This window comes from Centruroides sculpturatus, unplaced genomic scaffold (genome assembly GCF_000671375.1).
Source record: "Centruroides sculpturatus isolate CEXI.00-Female unplaced genomic scaffold, Cexi_2.0 scaffold128, whole genome shotgun sequence".
NCBI classification, from domain to species: domain Eukaryota; kingdom Metazoa; phylum Arthropoda; class Arachnida; order Scorpiones; family Buthidae; genus Centruroides; species Centruroides sculpturatus.
The window spans coordinates 586096-610965 of NW_019385268.1; the positions used below are offsets into that span (position 1 = coordinate 586096).

At 32.0% G+C, this 24870-nt stretch overlaps 1 protein-coding gene across 1 annotated transcript in view; it reads right to left on the reverse strand.

Moving 5' to 3' along the window:
* LOC111636943 (GPI inositol-deacylase-like) overlaps positions 1–24870 on the reverse strand; it is a gene marked incomplete at its 5' end in the record, with an annotated part of 86251 nt that overhangs the window by 16486 nt on the left and 44895 nt on the right. Inside the window, 4 exons of the mRNA XM_023382329.1 lie at positions 11420–11507; positions 13812–13905; positions 17116–17257; positions 21753–21813. Of these exons, the coding sequence (XP_023238097.1) occupies positions 11420–11507; positions 13812–13905; positions 17116–17257; positions 21753–21813 (385 nt within the window). The remainder of the gene's footprint in view (positions 1–11419; positions 11508–13811; positions 13906–17115; positions 17258–21752; positions 21814–24870) is intronic.

Genomic DNA, 24870 nt, shown 5'->3' on the forward strand with positions numbered 1-24870 from the left:
GTTTGACTAAACGTAAAAATTCTCTAATTAGTCTGGAAACGGGGGACCTAATTCTTGCATTCTGTGAAAACGGGTAAGATTAGCTATAATGTAATTATCTTAATCTTCACTATCGTTACTTTTTGCCCAGCGAAGCGGGTCCTTGCAGCTAGATTCCAGATTACTTAGAAAAACAGTCTTTTATATATATAAAAAAAACTATATTACATACAAATAAAAACCCAGCGAAGCGGGTCCTTGCAGCTAGTAATAATAATAAAAATTTATTATTATTATTTATATAAATTAAGTAAAGCAAAAATAATTCAGAAAAATTACATTAATTTACTTTTTATACACTATAACAGTGATTGTATGAAATAAAATTTCTACAGTATTTCAACCCAAAACATTTCTTTCAAGTTAACTTGGTTGGATGTTGCATATTTCATATTCCTATATTACTTTCTTCAAATTTAATATATAATCTTAATTTTTCAGTATCTTTCCCAATTTTGTTTATTATTTACAACATTTTTAAATAATTAGATTTTTATTATTTCTTTAGTAATTGTAATATAAAAGCAATTTAAAATTATATTCAAATTGTTTACAAATAATTTTATTATGTTTCCTTAATTATTGATAATATCTGAATTTAAAAAATTAAATCTTAAATATACACTTATAAAAGATAAAATATTTTTAAAATAAATTTTTAAAAAAAATTATTGTCTAAATTATTTTCATTTTATAAACATCAAAATTGCTACTGGGATTTTTATAACTCAATATTAAACTTCCAAATTAATTTCAATAGGCTTTATAATGCTTTTGGGGAAATAATTTCATTTGATGGGAATAAGAATTCTGAAATATGCCATCAGAAATACACTGTTTAAATTTAATATCCTACAAACATATTCCCATAATAGAAATAAATAATCCTAGCCAATCCAAGATCAGTATTACTATTTATCCCAGTGTTCCGCAACTGGTGTGCTGCCACAAGGTGAAAGGTGTGATGTGAACTTTTATATATTCTATTAATTATCAAGTTTTATTTATATATTTTTATCACAGTTTCTGTGTTTCTTATGATTGTATTTCAATCTCTGCCAATGATCTTATTTCATAGTTTTGTTTGTCAGTATATTTTTATTCACCGACCTATCGTTAGACTTTCCTTTGAAGAATATAGGTCCCACGTCTTGGCAAATATTTCAGTTCTATCTTAGCTGTGCTCCAAAGTAGTTCAAAAATTGTGATTGCTAGCCAGTCTTATTATTTTTTTTATCTATTATTATTAGACTATTTAATTTTTTTCAAGATGGACAAATTCCTTGTACAGTGTGTTCTGTCAATGAGTACAAGTAGTGAAAGTAAAGAAAAAAAAAACAAAAATTAGCGTACCGGCAGTATAGTGATAATTATTTATCTTTCGGGTGTTTTTTTTTGGTGTGGTGATAAAACATGTCCAATCCCCCAGTGTATCATTTGTGGTGAAAAACTTAGTAATGCTGCTATGGTTCCCAGTAAATAGAAACATATTTGTCAATGAAACATTCTTCTCTGTCAGACAAAGATGTCAATTATTTTTGTTGGTTATTGGAACAAAACAAAAAAAAAGCAACATTCATGACTACAACAGTATGTGTTTCTGACAAAGTACAGGAAGCTATAAGATACCCGATATCATAAAGTCCAAAAAACCACATACCAGGTTGTTCAATAAGTTTTGTCGTTCAATAAGAGGTGGCGCTATTAGGAGCATCACTTTATTACTCTATAAATAGTACTACTATTTCATAAACACGTGTCAAGTTTCAAGTAGATCCGTCAACTCATTGTATATTTGCAGCTGTTCAAAGTCGATGTGTCATTGTATTTTTTTACAATGGAAAAAATCGAATATCGTGCAGTGATAAAATTCTTATTTTTGGAAGGTGTAGCACCAAAACAAATTCATGAACGATTGTTAAAAGTGTATAAGGACTCTTCACCTTCAATCAGAACAGTAGAAAGATGGGTTGCTGAATTTAAACGTGGTCGTACGAGTCTTGAAGACGATCCACGTGAAGGGCGTCCAAAAAGTGCATCAACACCAGAAATCGTAGCAAAAATACAGCATATGGTTTTGGAAGATCGTCGATTAACCGAGAGAGATTTAGTAGAAGCCCTAGGGATTTCGTTAGGCAGTGTGAGCAATATTTTGGCCGAAGTTTTGGGTTACAGAAAGCTGTGTGCACAATGGGTGCCGCATTCGTTAACTATGGAACAAAAACACATTCGAATGCAACTTTCTCAGCAACATTTGGAGCGTTTTAGAAAGGATAAAAAGGATTTTGTGCGTCGTTTCATCACTATGGATGAGACATGGGTCTACCACCATGATCCTGAATCAAAACAAGAGGCTAAAGAGTGGTGTGAACCCGGTACTTCGGCTCCGAAGCGTGTTAGGGTCCAGAAATCGGCCAAGAAGGTGTTAGCATCAGTTTTTTGGGATGCAAAAGGAATTTTGTTTGTGGATTACCTCCAAACTGGTAAAACAATAAACTCAGATTATTATTGTAACCTTTTGGACCAGCTAGATGTAAAAATTCGTGAGAAAAGACCTGGTTTAAAAAAGAAAAAAATCATTTTTCATCAAGACAACGCCCCCTCTCACACAGCTCAAAAAACCATTGCGAAAATCAGTAAATTAAAATACGAATTGTTGCAACATCCTCCCTATTCGCCAGATTTAGCTCCCTCTGACTTCTGGCTGTTCTCACATCTAAAAAAATTCATGTGTGGGAAACGATTTTCATCGAACGAAGAGGTAATAGCAGCCGTGGATGCGTATTTCGACAGTCTTCCGGATTCTCACTTTAGGGATGGAATCCATAAATTAGAAGATCACTGGAACAAGTGTATTGAAGTTCAGGGAGATTACATTGAATAATAAAATGTATTTCAAACCATAAAATCGTGTTTTTCTTATTGAACGACAAAACTTATTGAACAACCTGGTACAATAGCTGAAATGTTATTAATGCCTGCTTGTAAAGAGATGATGAAAATAGTCCTGGGTTCAGCAGCTGCTAGTAAAATATCAAAAATTCCCCTTTCTGCTGATACAATCAGTCGCTGAGTTATTGAGATATCCAGTGGCATTGAAGACATTATGAACGAGAAAATCAACAGCAGTCAAAAGTTCTCACTTCAGATTGACAAGTCCATCAATATTAGCAGCCATGCACAACTTCTTGCTTATATTTGGTACATCAATGATATTGCAATTGCAACTAATTTCTGTTTTTGCAAAGAACTTCCCAAGTGAGCCACCGGTGAAGAAATATTTCGTGTGACTAACGAATATGTGCTCCAAAATAAATTAAAATGGAAGGACTGTTTTAGTTTTTGTACAGACGGAGCTGCAACTATGACAGGCCGAGTGAAAGGATTTATAGCTCAAGTACGCGAAATTAATCCTAACATACGATGCAATCATTGTCTTATTCACTGTGAAGCCATTGCTGCTAAATCTTTGCCATCTTCTCTGAAAGTTATGCTGGACGAAGTAGTAAAAGCCATAAACCTCGTCAAATCACACCCCTAAATTCATGGCTATTTTCTGTTTTGTATCAGGAAATGGGATCAGAATACACCACACTCCTGCTACATACAGAAGTAGTGGTTATCACAAGAAAAACTGTTAATGTGAATATTGAAATTTAAAGACGAGGTACATGCATTTTTGACTGTCAAGGGGCATGAGTACACGGATTTATTTGCAGATAATGAATGGATATGTAAGTTGATGTATCTTTCCAATATTTTTGTACACTTGAATGAGCTGAACAGAAAAATGCAAGGTAGGAACAAAAATATTCTTACTAGTATGGATAAGATTGAAGGATTTGTGAATAAGCTAAATTTGTGGATACAGAGAATTGAAAACAATTTGTTTGAAATGTTCTCGACTGTATGGTCACTTATTTCCAGTAAGAAAGTAATGATGGACCTAATTAAAGAACATTTACAAATCTTGCAGTAGAGGTTCAAGAAGTATTTAGAAGATACTGTTGAAGATATTAACTGGGTTCATGGTCCATTTGTTGCGACTTCAGAATCTCTACTGACTAATTTACAAGAGGAACTCGCAGAATTAAAAGCAGACAGAACACTGAAATTAAAACTCCTCAAAGTGCCTTTGGATACATTTTGGTAGCAATAAGAAATGAATACCTGGCTATCTCTAAGATGGCAGTTAATATGTTATTGCCATTTTCAACTATATATTTGTGTAAACTGGGCTTCATTGACATTGACTGAAATTAAAACATCAAAGAGGGAAAGACTCTGATTCATCAATGAAGAAATGTGACTAGCATTGTCAATGATTCCACCACGGATCATCCGCCTGCATGCATCTAAGCAGGCACAAATATCATATTGAAAAGGTATGAGTAGAATTATTTATTTTAATAGTAATAGAAAAGTGTACGAGGGCAATTTTTTCAAGCTCCGATGGTCCATAAAAAAAAAACACAAGTGTAAATAAAATGAATTTATTACCAAAAGTTAGGTACAAACATGGTTACTTTTCGACATAATCACCATGAAGATTGAGGCATTTGTCATATCCGTGACAAGCTCTTCCATCCCCTTGTCATAGAATGTTGCCGCCAATGAATTGAGATGGCCTTAACAATGTTGTTTTGAAGATTGTCATTAGTTTATTAGTGTCCAACTTCTGTCCTGCTAGCCACGTTTTCAGTTCAGGAAAGAGGTGGAAGTCTTCACACATTAAAAAGTTTTAAGCTGGTGGAAGTCATTGGCGACAACATTTTATAACAAGAGGATGTTTAAGCTCGTCACAGATATGACAAATGCCTCAATCTTCACAGTGATTATGTTGAAAAGTAACCATGCTTGTACCTAACTTTTGATAATAAATCCATTTTGATATTTACACTTGTCTTTTTTTTTATGGACCAGAGCTTGAAAAAAAAATCCTATGTATTTTCTATACTATACACTCTACAGTGAATTAAAGTTCATAAATTTTAATAAAAGCACGAGTTGATGTCTGTTTAATAATAATAATACTCTCCCTTGGTCACCACCTGGTCGTGGTGGGAGAGCCCAGTAATTTTACTGAACCATAGAGCAATGCAGGCTGGAGCACAAGCTCCTGGTAGGGACACCCATGCCAGTAAGGTCTATGGGGAGAAATGAAGCTAAGAGTGACCACACCCACATTCTGTGGAGATAATTATCATGGTAGTAACCAGATCAAAGTGTAATACCAGCTCGGATGTCGCCCAGGTTAACAAGGTCCGCATTTGTGGTAAAAAGATCATAGGCAGAGGCTCACATTTGAAAAATAGGCCACAGTCTCCCTTGGTTACTGATGGCAAAAGCAGCACTGGCTCAAGCATGGCTCTCAGCATATGTGAGGAACCAATCTAGCCTTGGTGTTTCTGTGGCAATGCATCCACAGACCACAAAGGCTGGAAAACCACGCCAACAAATGAAATGGACATCAGAAATGAATGAGTTTATCATCCGTACTTACTACGCAATCACAAAACTCAAAACAAATATGACAGCATACAGACAACAACTACACCATAGATTCACACAGCAATATCCTCACCTCACTGTCACCAAACAAAAGGTTGTCAATCAAAAAGGAACAATTATACACAACAACCTTATCCCACAAACAACAGGTTGCTGATCAAATACATCAACAGACAGAAACATTTAACATTATTAATGAAGATCACATAACCTGTCGGGATAATCCAGCAACAAGCATTGATAATAACACATACAACAACTACCACTAATGATACTACAGACACTTCCTCATCCATCACTGATAACATAGACATAGAATTAGTTAATACGCTCTCACTTATATTTCAGGAAACACTCACTAAATATACAGGTACAGATCCCACACAAAGACCACAAACACCAAAAATCAACACGTCAAAAGTAGTAGGAAAAGCACTTAATCATGTAAATACTCACTTACTACCAAACTACATTCATTCAATTTCTACACTCTCAGACATTCATACATTAGTTTATGCTGGGGCAGTCACAGTAGTGACACATCAAGGACTGAAAATACAATCACAGACAAATACACACAAAACACAGTTCTATCACAAGCCTGCCTGGCAGAGAAGAATAGAAACACAAATAAATGACATTAGACGGCAATTAGGCAGGCTGACACAATACACTAAAAACAACATAATGTGAAAGCCAAACTTGGTGAAATGGTTTGTTTAAATTTTTTTTTGTTTGAAGAAACAAAATTTTTTTTTGTTGAGAGAGAAAAAGTTTAGAGAAATAAACAACAAACCGACATTTAAAAAGATCATTAAATTGTTTTCCCACGGACTTACTTCCTGGTTGAAGATGATACATCAAATGTGTCATCTGGAATCTACGAAAAGAAGAAAGAAAACAACTATTGGTCAGTGGTGGAAAACAGTCCTAATAAGGGAGTGGAAAAAATCCAACGATACCCTCTTTATAAAAAGGAGGAGTTAATGCATCAAAGACAGTCTCCAGAGTTAAGTGAACTATAGGATTACATGTGTGGATTAGCCGCTGCCAGTGACTTTTCTAATCACCGCCGTGCAGGAAGACCACTGTCTAAGAAACCCATTGTTCGAAAAAACTGTGTGACCTCTTGAGACTCAAGGACTACATTTCCAACTCTCATAACTTATATCAAGGTATTTATCTTTGCGCAAAATAAATTATCTCTCTCTCTCATTAATACTTCTTATCAAGAAAGAATTAGCTACGGTAATTGTAATACAACATAATTTGTATATAGCTAAAGTAGAATAATAAACGGGTACCATGTATATACAGAAAATCTGTAGAGTGTAATTCTTCTGATTCTTTCTTTCTGCTTCCATCCCGGAACCAAAAGTCCGCAAACGCGACTGTTTGCGTAAAGAAAATTAACAGCCAATATTTTTTTTTCTGTGTCTGTTTCAAGACACAGTGGTGTCATCCTGACAGGGCGCTAAAGAGGTGCCGATCCTGTGGTCACAATAACATCCAAATTAAAGAAACAACTCAAAAACATTTTCAAGAAAATCAAAACACACACAAAACATGAACATCACAACACACACATTACAGAATACATTGATACACTAAAACAAAAACTCACAGCCAAAGCAAGTAGACTCAAACATTATGAAAACAACAAAATAAATTATTCACAAACAATGAAAAACTTTTCTACAGACAAATCAGTACCAAAACAAACACTGATACACAGAACAGTGGCACACCAACAGAAGAACTCGCAATTTATTGATCTTTTCTTTGGTCCAATGCTGTTACACACATTGCTGATGCAGGTTGGATCGAGGAGGAGAACAGAAACTTGCACAACATACCAACTATGCCCTGTGCTGAAATAAACATACACAACTTCTGCTAACTGTTAACAGAACACACAACTGGAAGACACCTGGTGTAGACAACATTCACAATTTCTGCTACAAAAAGTTTACATCACTGCACCAGGAACTAGCCAAACATCTAACACACATCATCATCAATCTACAAGACATGCCAAAATTTCTTACTCAGGGCATCACCTACATGAAACCTAAAAACAACAATACCACAGACCCCACACAATACAGACCAATTACATGTCTTCCAACACTATACAAATTATTGACATCCTGTATTACAAACAAAATATACAAACATGTTGAAGAACATGACATTCTTACAGAACAACAAAAAGGTTGCCATAGAAATCACAGGGGATGCAAAGAACAGATCGGATAACAAACACTTTGGCAAAAGATTTTTATGTTCGGACAACGAACACATGATCGGATAACGAACACTTCACAGAATAAACACAAGAAGAAGCGACGTAAAATAATGAATACCGATTGGTTTTCCCTTGTCTTCGGGCAACAATTCGAAACTTTTCGGAGTGTGGGAGGCTCCATGGCATAAATTCCCATATGTAGACAATTACAAATAAATTCCCATATGTAGACCACAGAAAAGCATTTGACAGTGTTCCACACAGTTGGCTGCTACATATTCTACACGTGTACAAAATACATCCATCACTCATTGTATTCTTCCAAAACACTATGCAGCACTGGAGAACAACACTGCATCTCAGGGTTAGTAACACTTCCATACAAACAAACCAAATATTCATTAGGCAAGGAATTTTTCAAGGAGATTACTTGAGTCCTCTCTGGTTCTGCCTAGCCCTGAACCTATTATCCAACATGTTAAACAACATGCAATATGGCTACAATATCAGACATGAAAAAACAACACAGTTTACGCTGTCACATCTCATGTACATGGACGACATAAAACTTTATGCATCCACACAAAAACAACTTCTTCAACTCCTACAAATCACACATTCATACACTAAGGACATACAAATGGAGTTTGGCCTAGACAAATGCAAAACACCTCACATAGAAAAAGAAATCCTGAAGAAAGAAGATTTTGCACTTGGAAATGGAGACGTTATTGAATCCATGGAAAAGGCTAATTCTACAAGTATTTAGGATTCCAACAGGCCAAACTAACAGAACATACATAAATAAATCAAAGATTAATTAAAGAATACCAAAGTAGGTTAAATGCTTTCCTCAGAACACAGTTAAATGCAATAAACACATGTCATCGCAGTACTCACATACTCTTTTGGAGTGATACATTTGACTCGCACAGATCTCAAGCAACTCCAAAGGAAAACAAGAACAATGCTTACTAAGCATAAACAACATCATCCTAAATCTGCCACAGAAAGATTAACCCTTCCACATCATACAGGCTTGACACAACATATAAAAAGCATAGACAGCATTAAGCAATCGTGGGCTCGAAAGGCACTCCATGGCAGGCATCCTTATGACCTGGCCCAGGATTTTGTTGACAAAACTGCATCAAACAGCTGGTTAGATCAGGGATGCCTATTTGGGAAGACGGAAGGATTCATGATTGCCATACAGGATCAGGTCATAAATACTAAAAACTACAGAAAACACATACTCAAAGATACAACACTCACAAATGACACATGCAGAAAATGTCACATCATGCCAGAAACTATACAACACATCACTTCTGGTTGCAAGCTCTTGGCACAGACAGATTATTTACACAGACATAATCAAGTCAAAAATATAATATCAATACACCAAGAGCTTGCAAACAAACACAAATTGGTAGACATTCACGAACCATATTACAAATACAGTGGGTGATCGGTTAACGAACAGATCGGATAACGAACACTTTGGCGAAAGATTTTTATGTTCGGATAACGAACACCCCACAGAATAAACACAAGAAGCGACGTAAAATATTGAATACCGATTGGTTTTCCCTTGTCTTCGGGCAACAATTCGAAACTTTTCGGAGTGTGGGAGATGTCGACATCGACGCTCAAGCCGATCGGATAGTATTTCTCCGAACTTTGAAATCCTTCCTTGTAATTCCAGCCTTTTATTTTTCTGAGACACGAGACTGTCGGGTAGGCACTCGTTAAGTTTTGCGTCTGTTTTTCTTTTCGAAAGATGAGAGTATAATAGCAAAGGTAGAGAGTGGACAGAAGATACCTAATGTTGCTGGGCAATATGGAATAAACAGGTCTACAGTAGGCCTCAGTTCAATCTTATTTAAGAAAAATGCTGTATAATCAAAAAGACTCCAGCAGCTAAAGCAGTAACAAAAATCGCTTCTGAGAAATAAAGAACATCGAAGAGTTCGTAATGGAACCTGAAACGGATCTGACGACAGAAGAACGCCTAGAACTTTTGAATGAAGAACACCAAGAAACTCGGCAAGATATGTTTTGTTCTGAAAAAGAGGATTAATGTCGATATCTGTTATTAAAGATCCTTTGTAGAAGTGGGAGGATGTCAGAACAACAGTCTTAGAATGGCATCCAAACCATATTGAGGCTTGGGGACCTCTACAATTACAATGCTATTAATTACTTACGAAAAATCGTGAAGAAGAGAGAAAAGTAATCGACATTAGACAGATTCTTTAACCCTTTCAAAAGGAAAAAAACATTACTAATTAAAACGCAACACTGTGTATGTATGTAGTTTTATTATTACATATAAATAAACGTAGTAAGAAGGTATATATTTTTTATTTTTTAAGGTTTCCAGAACGAATTAATTAAATTCCCATTAAAATCTACGGTAAATCGATAATCGGTTAACGAACAATTCGGATAGCGAACAAAATCTTGGAATGGATTATGTTCGTTAACCGATCACCCACTGTACATTCCACAGACTGTATTAAAAAACAACACGCACAAACTGTACTACGACAGAGCCATAATCACAGATAAAACAATTTACCACAACAGACCAGACATCACACTCATTGACAAACACAATAAAATCACATACATTATAGACATAGCCATTCCAAACACTCACAATGTACAAAACACATGCACTGAAAAAATTAGCAAGTACACAGAACTCGCCCAGGAAATAAGGCATCTGTGGAGGATGGATAGGGTGCTTATTGTACCTGTTGTTCTCTCCTGTACAGGTGTGATACCACACACACTATACAAAAGCCTGGGAACATTAGAATTGAATAGAAATACATACATCACACTACAGAAGGCCACTATACTGAATACATGCAATATTGTTAGGAAATTCCTGAATACAGACAATGACACTGACACACACATTTTATTTTAGTTTTGTCTTGGTTGCTATGCCTTGACTCTGGTCTGGCATAGTACACAGCCACTGGTGTCAACCGAGTATAACCCACTAAACCCAGCATAATAATAATAATAGGTTAGTGGCATTACGTAATTCTATTAAAAGTATATCATACGTTTTTGAGGGGAATAACATTTTGGTATGCCATGTTGAGTCACGTTGAGTCATGGATGTGCTGCAAGTAGAAAAAAATTGCGGAACACTGGTTTATCCATTGGATCTATCTATTTATTTGATTAAATGTTGGCCTTTTTCATTTGATATCAGCTAGTGTTCCAGATCTACATTTTTTCAATAAGCTTTGTTTTTTGGTTTTATAAGACGATACTGTAACTATTCAAAAACTGTTGGCAATGTCTTTTTAATAGTGTGAAATTTTGTTAACAAAAAAATCTTTCTTTTTTTGAGGAAAACCTGGCAACTTAATATTAGATCTTTTTTGTTGATAGCAGCTGTTTTTCATATAGCAGATTGGAGATATTAATGCAGATGCTTCATGCATAAATTCTTAATTATTATGGTTCTTCTTTATAAAAAAAAAAAAAACATTTGAAATATCTTTTGATTCATTGTAATATAAAATCTCTTTTAAAGTTATTTTAACACAATAATATAAAGTTAAAATATAAATTTTATAAATGAAACAAACAAACCTCATCTTGAAATAAATCATGGGCAGCATTACTAATCCAAACAAAGAGGGAAATTTGTTCAATGCTTGTATAAATGAAGGACAAATACCTATAAATATTTAATAGTAAAATAATTTTTCTGATTTTTTAGTCTTTTTTTTAGAGAAATTTGATATTTTATAAAACTTTCTAAAAAAATTATAATCTAAAAAGTCCTTTTCAATTGTTGCTAACACATTAACACCATGAGGTATCATTTGTGTGTCTCACTAACACTTTCTCTTGGAGCTTCAAGGTAGATTTTGGTCTCAATGACTGATCACACAATATGCTCCATGGACTACCAGTAATACCTCAGAGCATTTCTGTAAATATAGTTTAATTAAAAAATGCAAAACAAACTTGTACCAACCTGCAAGTGAGGCACAGTATATACAATTCATAGCCTGTATATGTAAATTAGTGTTGCAACTAATAGTATATTCGGCCTCAGGCCGAATACCGAATAGCCGAATATTCGGCCAAACTATTCGGCTTGATTAACGCACGTACGAAAATTGGCGCGCAAACCGCATTATGGCAAGGATCGTGTATCCTGCTCTCTATTGGCCCACTGTCACTACGCTTCGCCAATCGCGTTAATTCTTGACAGTTCAGACAAGAGCGTCATGGCAGTGTGATAAGTGATGATATCAAATGTGGATAACAATGAAATGACTTACATGCGCAGATAACGGAAGAAGAACAGAGAAGGACCGCAAAGTGAAAATGTGAAAATAAATATGAAAATGAGTTGATAACATAATCGAACAAGTCGATTATGTTATCAACTCAATAAGCTGCTTCGAACAAGTCGATGCAGCTTATTTGCACGAAATTCGCGGCCATGAATGCCAAATAATTGTTGTCATAGACTTCGAAAAGCTAAATGCTTGTAATGAAAGTCACTTAGCGTGAACGGGCAAAAGCCTGGGGTCGTTCGGGCTACCGAGCAGTTTCAAATCTGTGAAATCATAACTGTGACTTACACCGACGTCCTATCTGTCTCTTTTCTCCGTTATCACCAGGCTATGAGTCACGTAATTGTAAAATGGGAAATCTACGACGGAAAAGTGACAAATCGAAAGTATCGTGAGGGCGTAGTATGATGTATACATAGGCATACGTGGACTAGAGCGATACAGGAAAGAGAACAGAAGAGCAAAGATGAGCGCTTAAAAAGAAGGATAGGCAGGGTCAGACCTTCAGATGTGCGACGATTCTCGAACGAATAGGTGTGTACTGTACGTGTGCTGATCTTTGTAATTATAAATTGTGAATACATGTGACTAATATTATTTTCTTTATTATTTTGTGCATGTTATAAGTTATAAATAAATATAAACAAACAACACTAGCCTGATAACATTAAATCTAAATACCAAAATGATTAATTTACTGTGTTTTTGTTATTTCTTACTCGTGTTTTTAGGTATTCGGTATTCGGCCGAATAGTGATTAAATATTCGGTATTCGGCCGAATAGTGATTAAATATTCGGTATTCGGCCGAATAGCGAAAAATAGGCCGAATACCGAATAGTAACCGAATATTCGTTACATCACTAATGTAAATTCATTCACGTAAGTCTTGAGACATATATGTTGTACCTCAAACAAAACCTTCAAAATTAGTATATTTTAAAAAATCAATTCAAAGAGCAAATTTGGATTTTCTGATATGANAGGCCGAATACCGAATAGTAACCGAATATTCGTTACATCACTAATGTAAATTCATTCACGTAAGTCTTGAGACATATATGTTGTACCTCAAACAAAACCTTCAAAATTAGTATATTTTAAAAAATCAATTCAAAGAGCAAATTTGGATTTTCTGATATGAAATTAACAAAGCTATAGAAAAAAGAGAATGGGGGGACACAATTTTTTTCAATGGTAGTAGTTAATGTGTTAAGCTGTTTATATCATAACATAATTTTCAACTTCTAACTAAATTAACTGAAGAAACCAAAAAATATTGTTATGAAATGCTGCTTGGAAAGATTGAATTATAAATAGATAATAATTAAAATAAAAAAATTTCTCAATCAGTTCTCAAAATCTGAATTTTTTTTTTCATTTTTGATTCTCTCTACTCTGTGTACAATAAGGACTTTTTAATCATATCTATCATGGGCAGCGGGATAGTGAGAAGTGGAGCCCAACATATCTGGTACAGACCACCTATGGGAAAATTCTATTCTATCCACCCATATTTCATCTTGAGTCCCCAGAGTGCTAGGCTGTCACTTTAATTTCCTTGTCCATCCTGCTATTGAATCTGATCTTACAAATTATTTTGATCATATATATCTTCAGTAAATTAATTTTCCTACGAAACTAATATTTAAATAAAGCAAAATTCATACTTACCTTCTGAAGAAATTGAGAAGAATTGTTTACTCAAAACAGACAGAGTTAAAGCAGCAACATATGATGGAATTAAGAGTACATAAAATTTAAAGAACTATAAAAATAAAATTATTATTATTATAAATTTCATAATTTAAATTTTTATTACATAAAACAGTAGCATAAAAATATAAAGGACCCCACACTTTTCTTATGGAAAATAGTTTTAGATAAAATTGACTGAAAATGAAACATGTTGTAATTTATGAGGTCCTGTCCTAAAGTTCCAATAAAATGCTCAAAAATGTATATTGTGTATTTTGAAAACCTATAGCAAGAAAAATGTCCAAGATTTTGACTAGTATGTCCAAGTTGATGAAAACATCCTTTTCCACTGAAAAGGATCAGTGGAAAACATCCTTTTCCACTGATCCTTTTCCACTCTACTACCAGTGTTTCAATCACAACTCATTTCATAATCTTTTCCCCATCCCACAACATCTCCTTTATCAATCCATTTTACCAACTCATGCAGTCAAGGTTACCCATCCCAGTACATTAAAATAATAACATTGTAATTTGACCAACTTAAAATCAGGAAGAGAGTTTGTTTACAAGTCAATAAAACAATTAACAACTTGTTGACATTAGTAGTAGTAGTAGTAGTAGTAGTAGTAGTAGTAGTAGTAGTAAATCAGTCAGTCAGTATGGGCTACACTGACCATCTACCCTGATCTTAAAAATAACACTTTCCTCTCAAATTTTATACAAAGCTGATGTTAATTGGTGTAAGCTGAGATAATTGACAGGGAGTTTCTTAAATTTAATATTCTTGACTTTTTGAATCAAATAACAATAAAATACACACAAAAAAAGCACTATCAAAATTCCAGGAGTATTTTATGTCATTAGAAAAAAGACAAAATGAAGAAATTAAACATATAATCAGTTTTTGATGTAATGCTGACAGTTTTGCAGTTTTAGAATAAAAACTCGTTCTTTTTTTTTAACGTGCCCTCTAGAGAGAGATGTATAATCTCACTTAAACCAGCATGTCAGCATTCCTCTGGGACAAACCAGCATACCAGCTTTTATCATATGGAAGTATCTGATTTCACGGTCTCCCCAGATAGACCAGCATGCTGATCATTCTGCAAAAATACAATATACAGGTAGCCCTCGGTTTACGCCGCAGTTCCATTCCAACAAACGCCAGCGCAAATCGAATCGGCGTAAAATGAACCCATATTTACAGTGAGGTATAGGGTTAGGTTCTACATAAGTGAAAAATCAGTAAATAATTTTGTTTATTAATACAATATAATACAAAATACAAATAAATTTAATTTTTAAAATGTATTTTATCATAAAATAAAGTGAAATAAAAATTTTAGTTTCGGATCTCTTTTCGAAAAAAGTATCCATCTTTAATTGTTTACACTTTTGTTTTCTTTCATTGAGAATTTCGGAATATGGTCGAATATGATGCTGCTTTTTACATTTGCACTTCGCTTCAAATCATTGTCTAACTCACAAAGTTCATCCGTCAAACTTTCCTTAGTTGAAAGGATATGTTAACCCGACGTAGAGCTACAGACGAGCGAAGACACTGATTGGTCGACCACTGGTCGGTATAAGGTCAGTTTGAGTGAGAAAATTCAAGGTGGCTATGGAGAGAAAAATATTGTCTGGCCAAAGAGAAGTAGATTTGTCTCACTAACGATAGTTTGTGATCACCGGAAGTGCTATTGCATCGTGAGGTGTTTTCTTGAACGAACTGATACGGGATACATTCATTGGCGCTATGGATTAGGATGCCATTTATTGGACTTTTAAGTTTAATATCTTGACTCGTGGGTACCTAAACGTTTAGTATTTTAATATTAATTTAATGCAAATGTATACATACCCAATAATATTAAACAGAAAAAATAAATATATTCAATAAAAATCTTTGTTTTAACGAATGTACAATGTCGCGGCTCGGTAAATACGTTAACACTGAAATGAAAATGAGTCTAGCATACAGAAAATCGGGAAATTTCACTGCGAAACGGCAAATTGCAAAGCGGCGTTATTGTGAATCAGCGTAAATTGAACCGGCGTAAACTGAGGGCTACCTGTATATAATTTTTTTATTTATAAAATGCTCTCTTTATATACAATACAAAAATAATTTTATTCTAACCTAAAAACCCAAAATAATTATCAGAAAAATATTTTATTAAATAATGTCAGTTTACTTACTTTTGATTAATGAACATTATATTCACATTTACATACAGGAAATAGAGATTTTTGTTCTAGCACAAATATAAACTAATTGAATTGAAGCAATCAACTACTGCATGAAATGATAATCTTGTTCAGTGTTTTTATAAAAATTCATATATTTGGTGCACAAGAATAGTGACACAACTCAAAAAAATAGTTCTTCCAGAATAGCCATTTAAAAGTTTCTTTTATTTCTGCAAGGCTTTGTCATGATCTTGGATTTTTAAAATTTTCAAATCTTTATTTCCAAAAAAAATTGAAAATTTTAAAAATCCAAGATCATGATACAGCCTTGCAAAATTAAAAGAAACTTTTAAATGGCTGTTCTGGAAGAACTATTTTTTTTAGTTGTGTCACTATTCTTGTGCACCAACGATATGAATATTGCTACCATTTAATCCTTCTCACAGACCTATGTTGGTGAGAATTAAATGTTAGAAGTGATTTGGTGAAATGGTATTGTTAACAAGAATGTTTCTGAACAGTTTCATAAACATCAAGAAATATCACTTTTAGACAAGCAATGTTATTGGTAACTCTATTTCATATTGATTCACTTGTTTCATTGTAATTTTTAAATGTAATTACAGTATCATCCTTTTTCATAAATTCTAATATATTTGTTATAAATATTATGTGAAATATTTTCATTACTTTTGTTAAAGATCATAATAATTTTGCTTTTACAGCATTTATTTTCTTTTCCTAATTTCTGTATTTTTTTTCTTAAAATTATTTTGCTGTATATACAATAAATACTTGTAATACTTATGTTCTTTGTAAACATTCTAATTACGATTATTACATATCTAATCTAGTCAAAATAATATGAAGCTGAATGATCAGTTTCAATAATGTATTGACACAAACTTAGAAAAATAATTTTTAATCCGTATGTTGATTCTTTGTATTTATTAAATTTGCATTAATAAAAACTTACTAAAAAGTGAAGATGAACTTTTTGAAATTTCTGAAGAACTAATCACTAACCTATATTGTATATTGTGAATTAACTTATTCTATTTTAAAGAAATAAAATAAAGAAATATACCTGTTGAACCATGTGAGCAATTGATGTATGAGCTGTCAGACTATAACCACATTCAGGATCTAATATTAAATGCAGTTGCACATGATTATCAACAAATGACATCTGTGGAATATTTAATTTCAGAGGAATTTCAGTATGTGATCTACAGGAAAAAAAAATATATCAATTTAAAAAATTTATAATTCAATGCATAAACATTATGAAAAAACTGCAATAAATTATCAAAGGTCTTGAAAAAATTTCAAAAAATTAATAATTTATTATTTTTTTTATATTTAAATTTATATTTCATAAGAATTGGTATTGCAAGATAATTTAAATAAATGTTTTTCCCACATAATTTTAAGCTTACAAAAATGTTAAACACATGATTTATCGTTTGATCTTGAAATTTGGAATATGTAACAAAATTAGAAAATATATCAATAATATTGTGACTGAACAGTCACAATATTAATTTTCTAATTTTAATATTTACCTAATCATATTGCTAGTTTTTGAAGTGAAACTTCTTTGTTGGCACGTGTAAAATTAATGAAGTTGAAATAGCATTTCTGCCGAAATTGTAATAAAATTGTGTGAAGGGTTATGTTTAGAACCATGATCCTTTTGACTTTTGATTGTTTAGGGAGGTAATACAGTGGTGTCTCATACTTCAAATTTAATTCATTCCAGGAGGCTGTTCAAAGTCCAAGTCAATTTCTTCCATTAGAAATAATGGAAAGTGAATTAATCCATTCTCAGACCATAACAATATCCATTTCAATAAACAGCAAACATATAATTTAAGTTAAAAATAACACAATTAAATACTCTAATAATAAATTAAAACATGAAAACAATAAATGAAATACATACTGTATAATGTACCATTTGCACTCTGTTGACTTTGTCATCTTAAACATGGCTGCCAGATCTACTACATATGTACCACTTTCATGCTTTGCAATAAATTCCTTTTACATCTGAATAGTCAATATTACAACTTTCTTCTTTAATAAGCAATAGTTATATTGGGCTGAACAAAGTTTTTGCATATTTTTTTAACAGCTATTATTGCTTAACACAGATGTCTGATTTAATTATAAGAGTTGTCAAACTTAGCACACTAGCAAATAATGTGATATATATAACCAAACATGCCACAAATAAAGTGAAAAAGCATTAAAACATATAAGCATAATGTAAGAACAAGAGATGATTTGGAGGCACAACAGATTTTGCTTTGAGTGCATTCTTTCACTGTGTGTACACCTTGAACTTTGAAACATCATTTAAACTTCAAGTAAATTTTTGTCAAATTTAGCATTCAAACTTTGAAGTGTTCAAAGTGTGAAATTCACGATTTTTACGCTGATGTCGGAAAAATCTTTGTAAACAACTCCGATGAAAACAAAACACTCTCTGAGAAGTATATCGGAGGTCACCGATTGTTTTCACATTATGGTGGGAAAGTTGACAGTTAGTTGATCGGAATGCACCGTAAGTGTCAACAGAAGTCGATCACGTGACTCATTTCCCACGAATAACGTATAAAAGCTCAAGTCCCCGGAAGCTCCGGGCGATCCCTCGGAAGTTATACTTGGTAGATGTGCCATATTTGTCTCCATACTCCGGACCGAAAGGACATACGACCAACCACAGCTATTTGAACTTCCATCGCCATTAACGAACATATTCAACTAACGCATATTAGACATATCCGCATAGAGGTATTTGTACTTTTAGAGCTTTGTGAACTCTCTCTCAGACTAGCATGTAAAGCTATTAGAGCATCCCTTTTGTATAGTGAACTTATTTAATCGCATTTAACCTATGTATCCTAGCTTAGTTATATAAATAAATGCTTGTTTAGTTTTTAAACCTGTCTCCTGTCTCTGAAGGACACCTGCCGACTTACCGACGCACTCCCCACTCAAATGTTTGCCCTCCTAGCCATCCGACAAGCCGAGAACGGGTTTTACCTACCTGTTGCAGAGTAAGTGGTCATTTTGGATGAGCCCAGTGGCCCACTACTAATCTCACAAAAGTATGAGGTACCACTGTATTTTGATTGTCATTATACTCATTCATTTTCCTTTCAATGAACAGCAACTTTATCACATTTCCTTCATTCATACAATTTCTCCATAAATTTCATAGATTCACAGCTAAGGAAACAAGTTGTTAAAGATCATCATAAGCAATTTAAGCTAGTTTCACATTCATTCTGCACTCCTTATAAATCCCTCTACTGTAGAATTTCTCTTCACCATCTTGAAAGTTGTTGTTTTCAAATACAAATTTTACTAATTCTATTTTCCATTCTTTTATTTCTTCTTCTTTTCTTAATGTTGAAACATTAAAAAAAATCATTTCTGCTTGTTATTGATGGATACATAGAACTAATATCTAGTCCTATAAATGCCAGGTTTTTTCGTTATTAATATCTTACTTAATTTATTAATTAACATGTCTGTATTTTGTATACTATATTTTGAATATTCTAGCTTACTTAGTACATTAATTTTTAAATATTTTTCTAGATTATATAAACAACCTAGTTCACTATTTATTAAAGGTTGCATTTTATCTCCTATTTTGCATGTTTTATTTCTTAACTTTAAAATTGGTATTCTAGTATTAATGTCCAACATATTACTTTTCTCATTTTCCATTATAATTTCCTCATAATAAAATTCCGTAATCTTCTTTTTAAGTTTCTTTTTAATGTTTTCAGTTATCTTAAATACAGTAGAGCATCGTTTATCCAAAAGTCGGTTATCTGAAACGTTAGTTATCCAAAAGAATTCCAGTTGGCAAATTTAAATTTTCGTTAGTACTGTGGTGCTGCAATCTTTGGCTATAACTTGGGCTACTCCAATATTTTTTTTTGTTGATGTGTGTGTTTTAGCTGGCAGCACTGGCACTTTTGTGTGGTGTTTTTCTAAGGACTGTGTGTCATGCTGAATCGAATGTTTTTAATATTAGATTAACTTATAAAGTATAATTTTTTGTTTTTATATTTTTCAATATATTTATTTTGTTTGTAAAAAATAAAGAAATAATTTTTAATGATACAATAGCCACGATCATTTTAAAAAATTTACATTAGGCTTAACATCGACGAAAATTCAACACGAAGCAACACGCAACGGAGAAAACTTTCAACATGGGATAGGTTAATATATTTTTTTGTACATAATTGGTTATCCAAAAAATAAGTTATCCAAACAACTGCAGTCCCCAATTGATTTGGATAAACAACATTCAACTGTATGTTACATGTTTGATTATATTCTATTTTGTTTTTCTATTTATAAATACATATATATCAGTAGATCCTCCTATAACACTGTTGATAATTCCATGTTGTACGAGTCACTTAGATTTTACAAATACGTGAGCTGTTCACAGCCCAGCACATGTATTTGTGAAATCTAAGTGACTCGTATAACATGGAATTCATATAACACGGAATTATCAACAGTGTTGTAGGGGGTCTACTGTATGTAATTTTATTCTTGAAATATATTTTTTTAGATTTATTTTACATTCAAGCTGGAACCTAGCTGTTCAATGTTAACATTGCACATAACAGCTGATTTTAAAACTTTTACAAAAGTTCTATTTAGGAATTTAAAATGTTTCTTTGATGGTTAGATTTAAATGTATGGAATATAAGTTCCATTTCTAAAATTGGCCTATGTTGTTTAATACTTTTTTCCTGAAATTTGGCATTAGATATGTCTGAAAACATTTCCATATATAAATAAAAAACTTTACTGGAAAAATAAGATGTAGAATTTTATTAATGTCACGAGGATTAAGTCTTTCAGAATTCTTATATATAACTGCAAAATAAACTAGGAATTTTATGTTGTCAGGGCCTTTCTTGAATAATAAAACATTTATAAATATCATCATCATAAATTAATAAAAATTTATTCTTTATTTTAAAATGACTTCAATATATTTTATTTGTCTATCCACCATTCTTATTATCTTTATAGTAACAAAATTTTTAGATTAAAACTTCTCTAGTTGCATTTTTTCCTTCTGCAAAATTTTAAGATGTTTTATATTGTAAATATTTTTATATTTAAATTGAAACCTGATGAATCTATGAGAGTTTATGTGAAAAATATAAAATTGTTTTCTGTTAATCTTGAATAAATAATTAATATCTAAATTCACAAATATATATATATGTAGTGTATTAAAAAATGACCTTACTGTGCATTCATTAATATAATTTTGAAACTTTATATGAGGAAGAGATATATATGTAGTATAAAAGCTATACAATATAGTCTTATTGTATCCTTTCTCATACCTCAAGAAATAACAGTTTTATGGCAGAATTGACTTTTTATTTAGAGGCCACTCATACCCTCAATGTGCATAACATTATAAAAATTCCATCTGGTGACAGCACAAAGCATCCGGCTCTGATGAGGCAGATGAGTAGTCTCTTAATAAAGGCCGACTCCACTTAAAACTTATTTCCTGAGGTGGGAGAAAGGATGCACAAACACTTTTTATTTATAATCTTTTATATTATATATATATTTTGTAATTTACAATTATCATCCTGGCAATTTTATTAAGTAAATATTTATTATTATATGATTATATATATAATAAGTAATACATACTTGATCATATAAAAATATTTTTCTTTACTCCATGGAATAATTAACTTAGCAATTCCTTGATCTGAAAAATTAAGTGTTTTGTAATATATAAATTATTACTTTATGTATTCAACTACTTATATAAATATTTTCCTTACATATAATTTTGTTATAAAAAATAAAAAAATTGCAAAAATGAATTATGTTTTAAATTTAATACTTATTTATAAATAATATGCAAATATAAATATTAATAAAAATAAAATTTCTATAAAAATAGTCAATTAAAAGATGATGGATATGAAATTTAAGATTGGTCTGAGAGCCTAAAAAACTAACTTTTCTAAATTCTAAATGTTTAGTAATTTTTATTAAATTGAAATGATTAGATAGAATAAATATGATTTTATATAAGATGAATTCTTCAATTTCTACAAACCAGGTAACCAGTTATATTACCTGGATTCATAAACTAATTCTTGCCTATAGATATTTTTATAATTTACAACTACAGATATCACTTGATTAACATGGTTTTGCTTAATGCAGGATTTAATTAACGCACAAAATTAATTACAGTACAGATAACCCCCGTATAATATGGCACTTCTATAGCACAGATTCACTCTAACACAATTCAAGAATTGGGAACATCCCTTGTATAACACGGTGGTTTTATAGCACGGGTTCACTCTAACACGGTTCGGGAATTGGGTAAAACCCTTGTACATGAAATGCAATAAAGGGTGCGTTCTTTTATACTTCCGTGTAACTCTGTGCGCGCATTCTAATTGTTTTTGTGGCTACTTTTAATTCTCTTTCAACAATAATCCATTTAATGGTTAAATTTTACAATTGGGACCCTTCTTTTGACTTTAAAAGCTCATTTTAGAATTATAGATTCCGCCATCATGATACTATCAATAGTGCAGGCACCACCATTTTTCTTTCACCGTTGTTCCTAAATGCCTACAAACAGCAGCGCACTCCCATTGCAGAGCAACCACACTTAACGAACGCATCCAAAAACTGTTACCAGTTGATGATGTTCATGCTGAGATCATCATATAGGATGAATAATCCTCTGGTAAAATATTTACTTAAATAACAAATAAGTATTTTACCTATGAAAAAACGAATAATAAATCTGATTTAAATAAGGATTTAATAGCATGTTTTTTAATTTTTGGAACCTAACCCCCTTTTCACACTAGTTCTTTGTTTTGTATAACACAGATTCGCCTAACACAGCAATTTTTTGGAATGTAACTCCCATGTTATACGGGGGTTACCTGTAATTCCTTTTTATATGTGTAAAAAGTTTTAATTAGTGAATTTGTTATTTTCATTTATTAAAATAAAAATATCTGTTATTAACTGAAAACTTGTTCTAGTGGATGGTGATTGTTTGAGTACTGAGGTCCCTCTGTATTTGATTAATGTGATTTTGATATACGTGATAGCATCGAGGAATTAATTAACCACATTAATCAAGGGATACCTGTATACAGATTCTCTTCTTGTATAAGTAGATTGGACTTCAAATCAATGTATTTGATTTAAATATTTTACATTTAATTTTAGGCTTTGATTTGTACTTTCTGTATGCTGTATATAATAAATATAATAATAATAATAATAATCTATATATATATATATATATATATTAATATATATAATTGAACATGAAATAGTTTAATAATAATAAATACAAACATATTTGTATGTATTTAACAAACAGCAATCAAACAACACTATAGTAATAATGAAAGTTATAGATGACAAAGTTTTATTTATTTGTTTATATTCACTCAATAATGCTATATAGCAAGAGATCACTAGCCTAACAATAAAATTAATACACTCCAAAAAAACAAAAACAACAATTAATGACAATAAATAAATAAAATACATGTAAATTATTAAAAACTAAAAATACAAAATTAAAAAAAATTACAAAATGTATAAAAATTTATAAACTATCAATACATGTAGTTTGTAGAATTCATCAGAAATTAATCACAAATTATAAATAAATTCATATCCAAGTAATTTAATGTTATATCCCAAAAATACTTTGAGAGAATAGTTAAAACAATATTTTAATTTAATTAAAGTAGTTCTTGCAGAAAATAATTCATCCTAACAAGCTAGATATTACAATGATTAACAGAGATCATAAAATTTGCTTTATTTTTTTAAAATCATAGTTACTATTTTAATGTTTAAATCTAGCATGTTTGATTTGTAGTCAATCTACAGATCAAACATGCTTGATTTAAACATTAAAATTAAGAATTAATGACATGAGAAATGTGGTGATAATGTCTATTCTATTCTTTCTAGGAGTAGATAATTTTTAGAATTCTATTTATTCCAACATTTTGTGGATTGACCAGCATGCTGCATATAACAAGGGGAGACCAGCATTCCAGAAACCATGGTGTTATTAGCATGCCAGTTAAACTGTAACTAAAAAATTAAATTAATAAGATCCAACAAAACTAATTAAATAAAACATTCTTCCCAGTACAATAATATAACAACATTGTAATTTGACAAATTTAATGAAATTGTAGTTCACTTCATGCCAGCGTTTAGAAATTAAAAATATGACACTTCCGTGTTGCGGCGTTATTGACAGCGATTTGTTAAATTTCAGACGTGCTCGCTAGTACTTTCAACAGTTTACAACCATCGTCTTCAGGCGAAATCGAATACCTTTGTTTTCAAATTGACAGCTTTTAACGGACTTTCCAAATTACGTAATGCGCGTGGTTGGAATATAGAACAAATTAATAAAATTGAATAAATAAATATTCTTTAAAGAAACCTGCTGTAATAACTTGAACTCCCCAAAACATATAAATATTGATTGATGGTGCCGTGCATAGTAATGGAATAAAATCAGAACACAAAATTATAACTTGGATTGTTTAAATAAAGTTATCCATAGCTGTGGTATTTCCAATGTCGGTGCATTACATGGCAAAGCAGCGGATATATAAAGGTTTTCCCATATGAATATTTGCCTACGATCATTACAATGCTTAAGTAATTTAACATGGTTCCAAAGTGGAAGATAATCTTGTTCTAGCACCTTTTTCGCTAATTCTGTAGCTGGTCTATTATTTCTAAT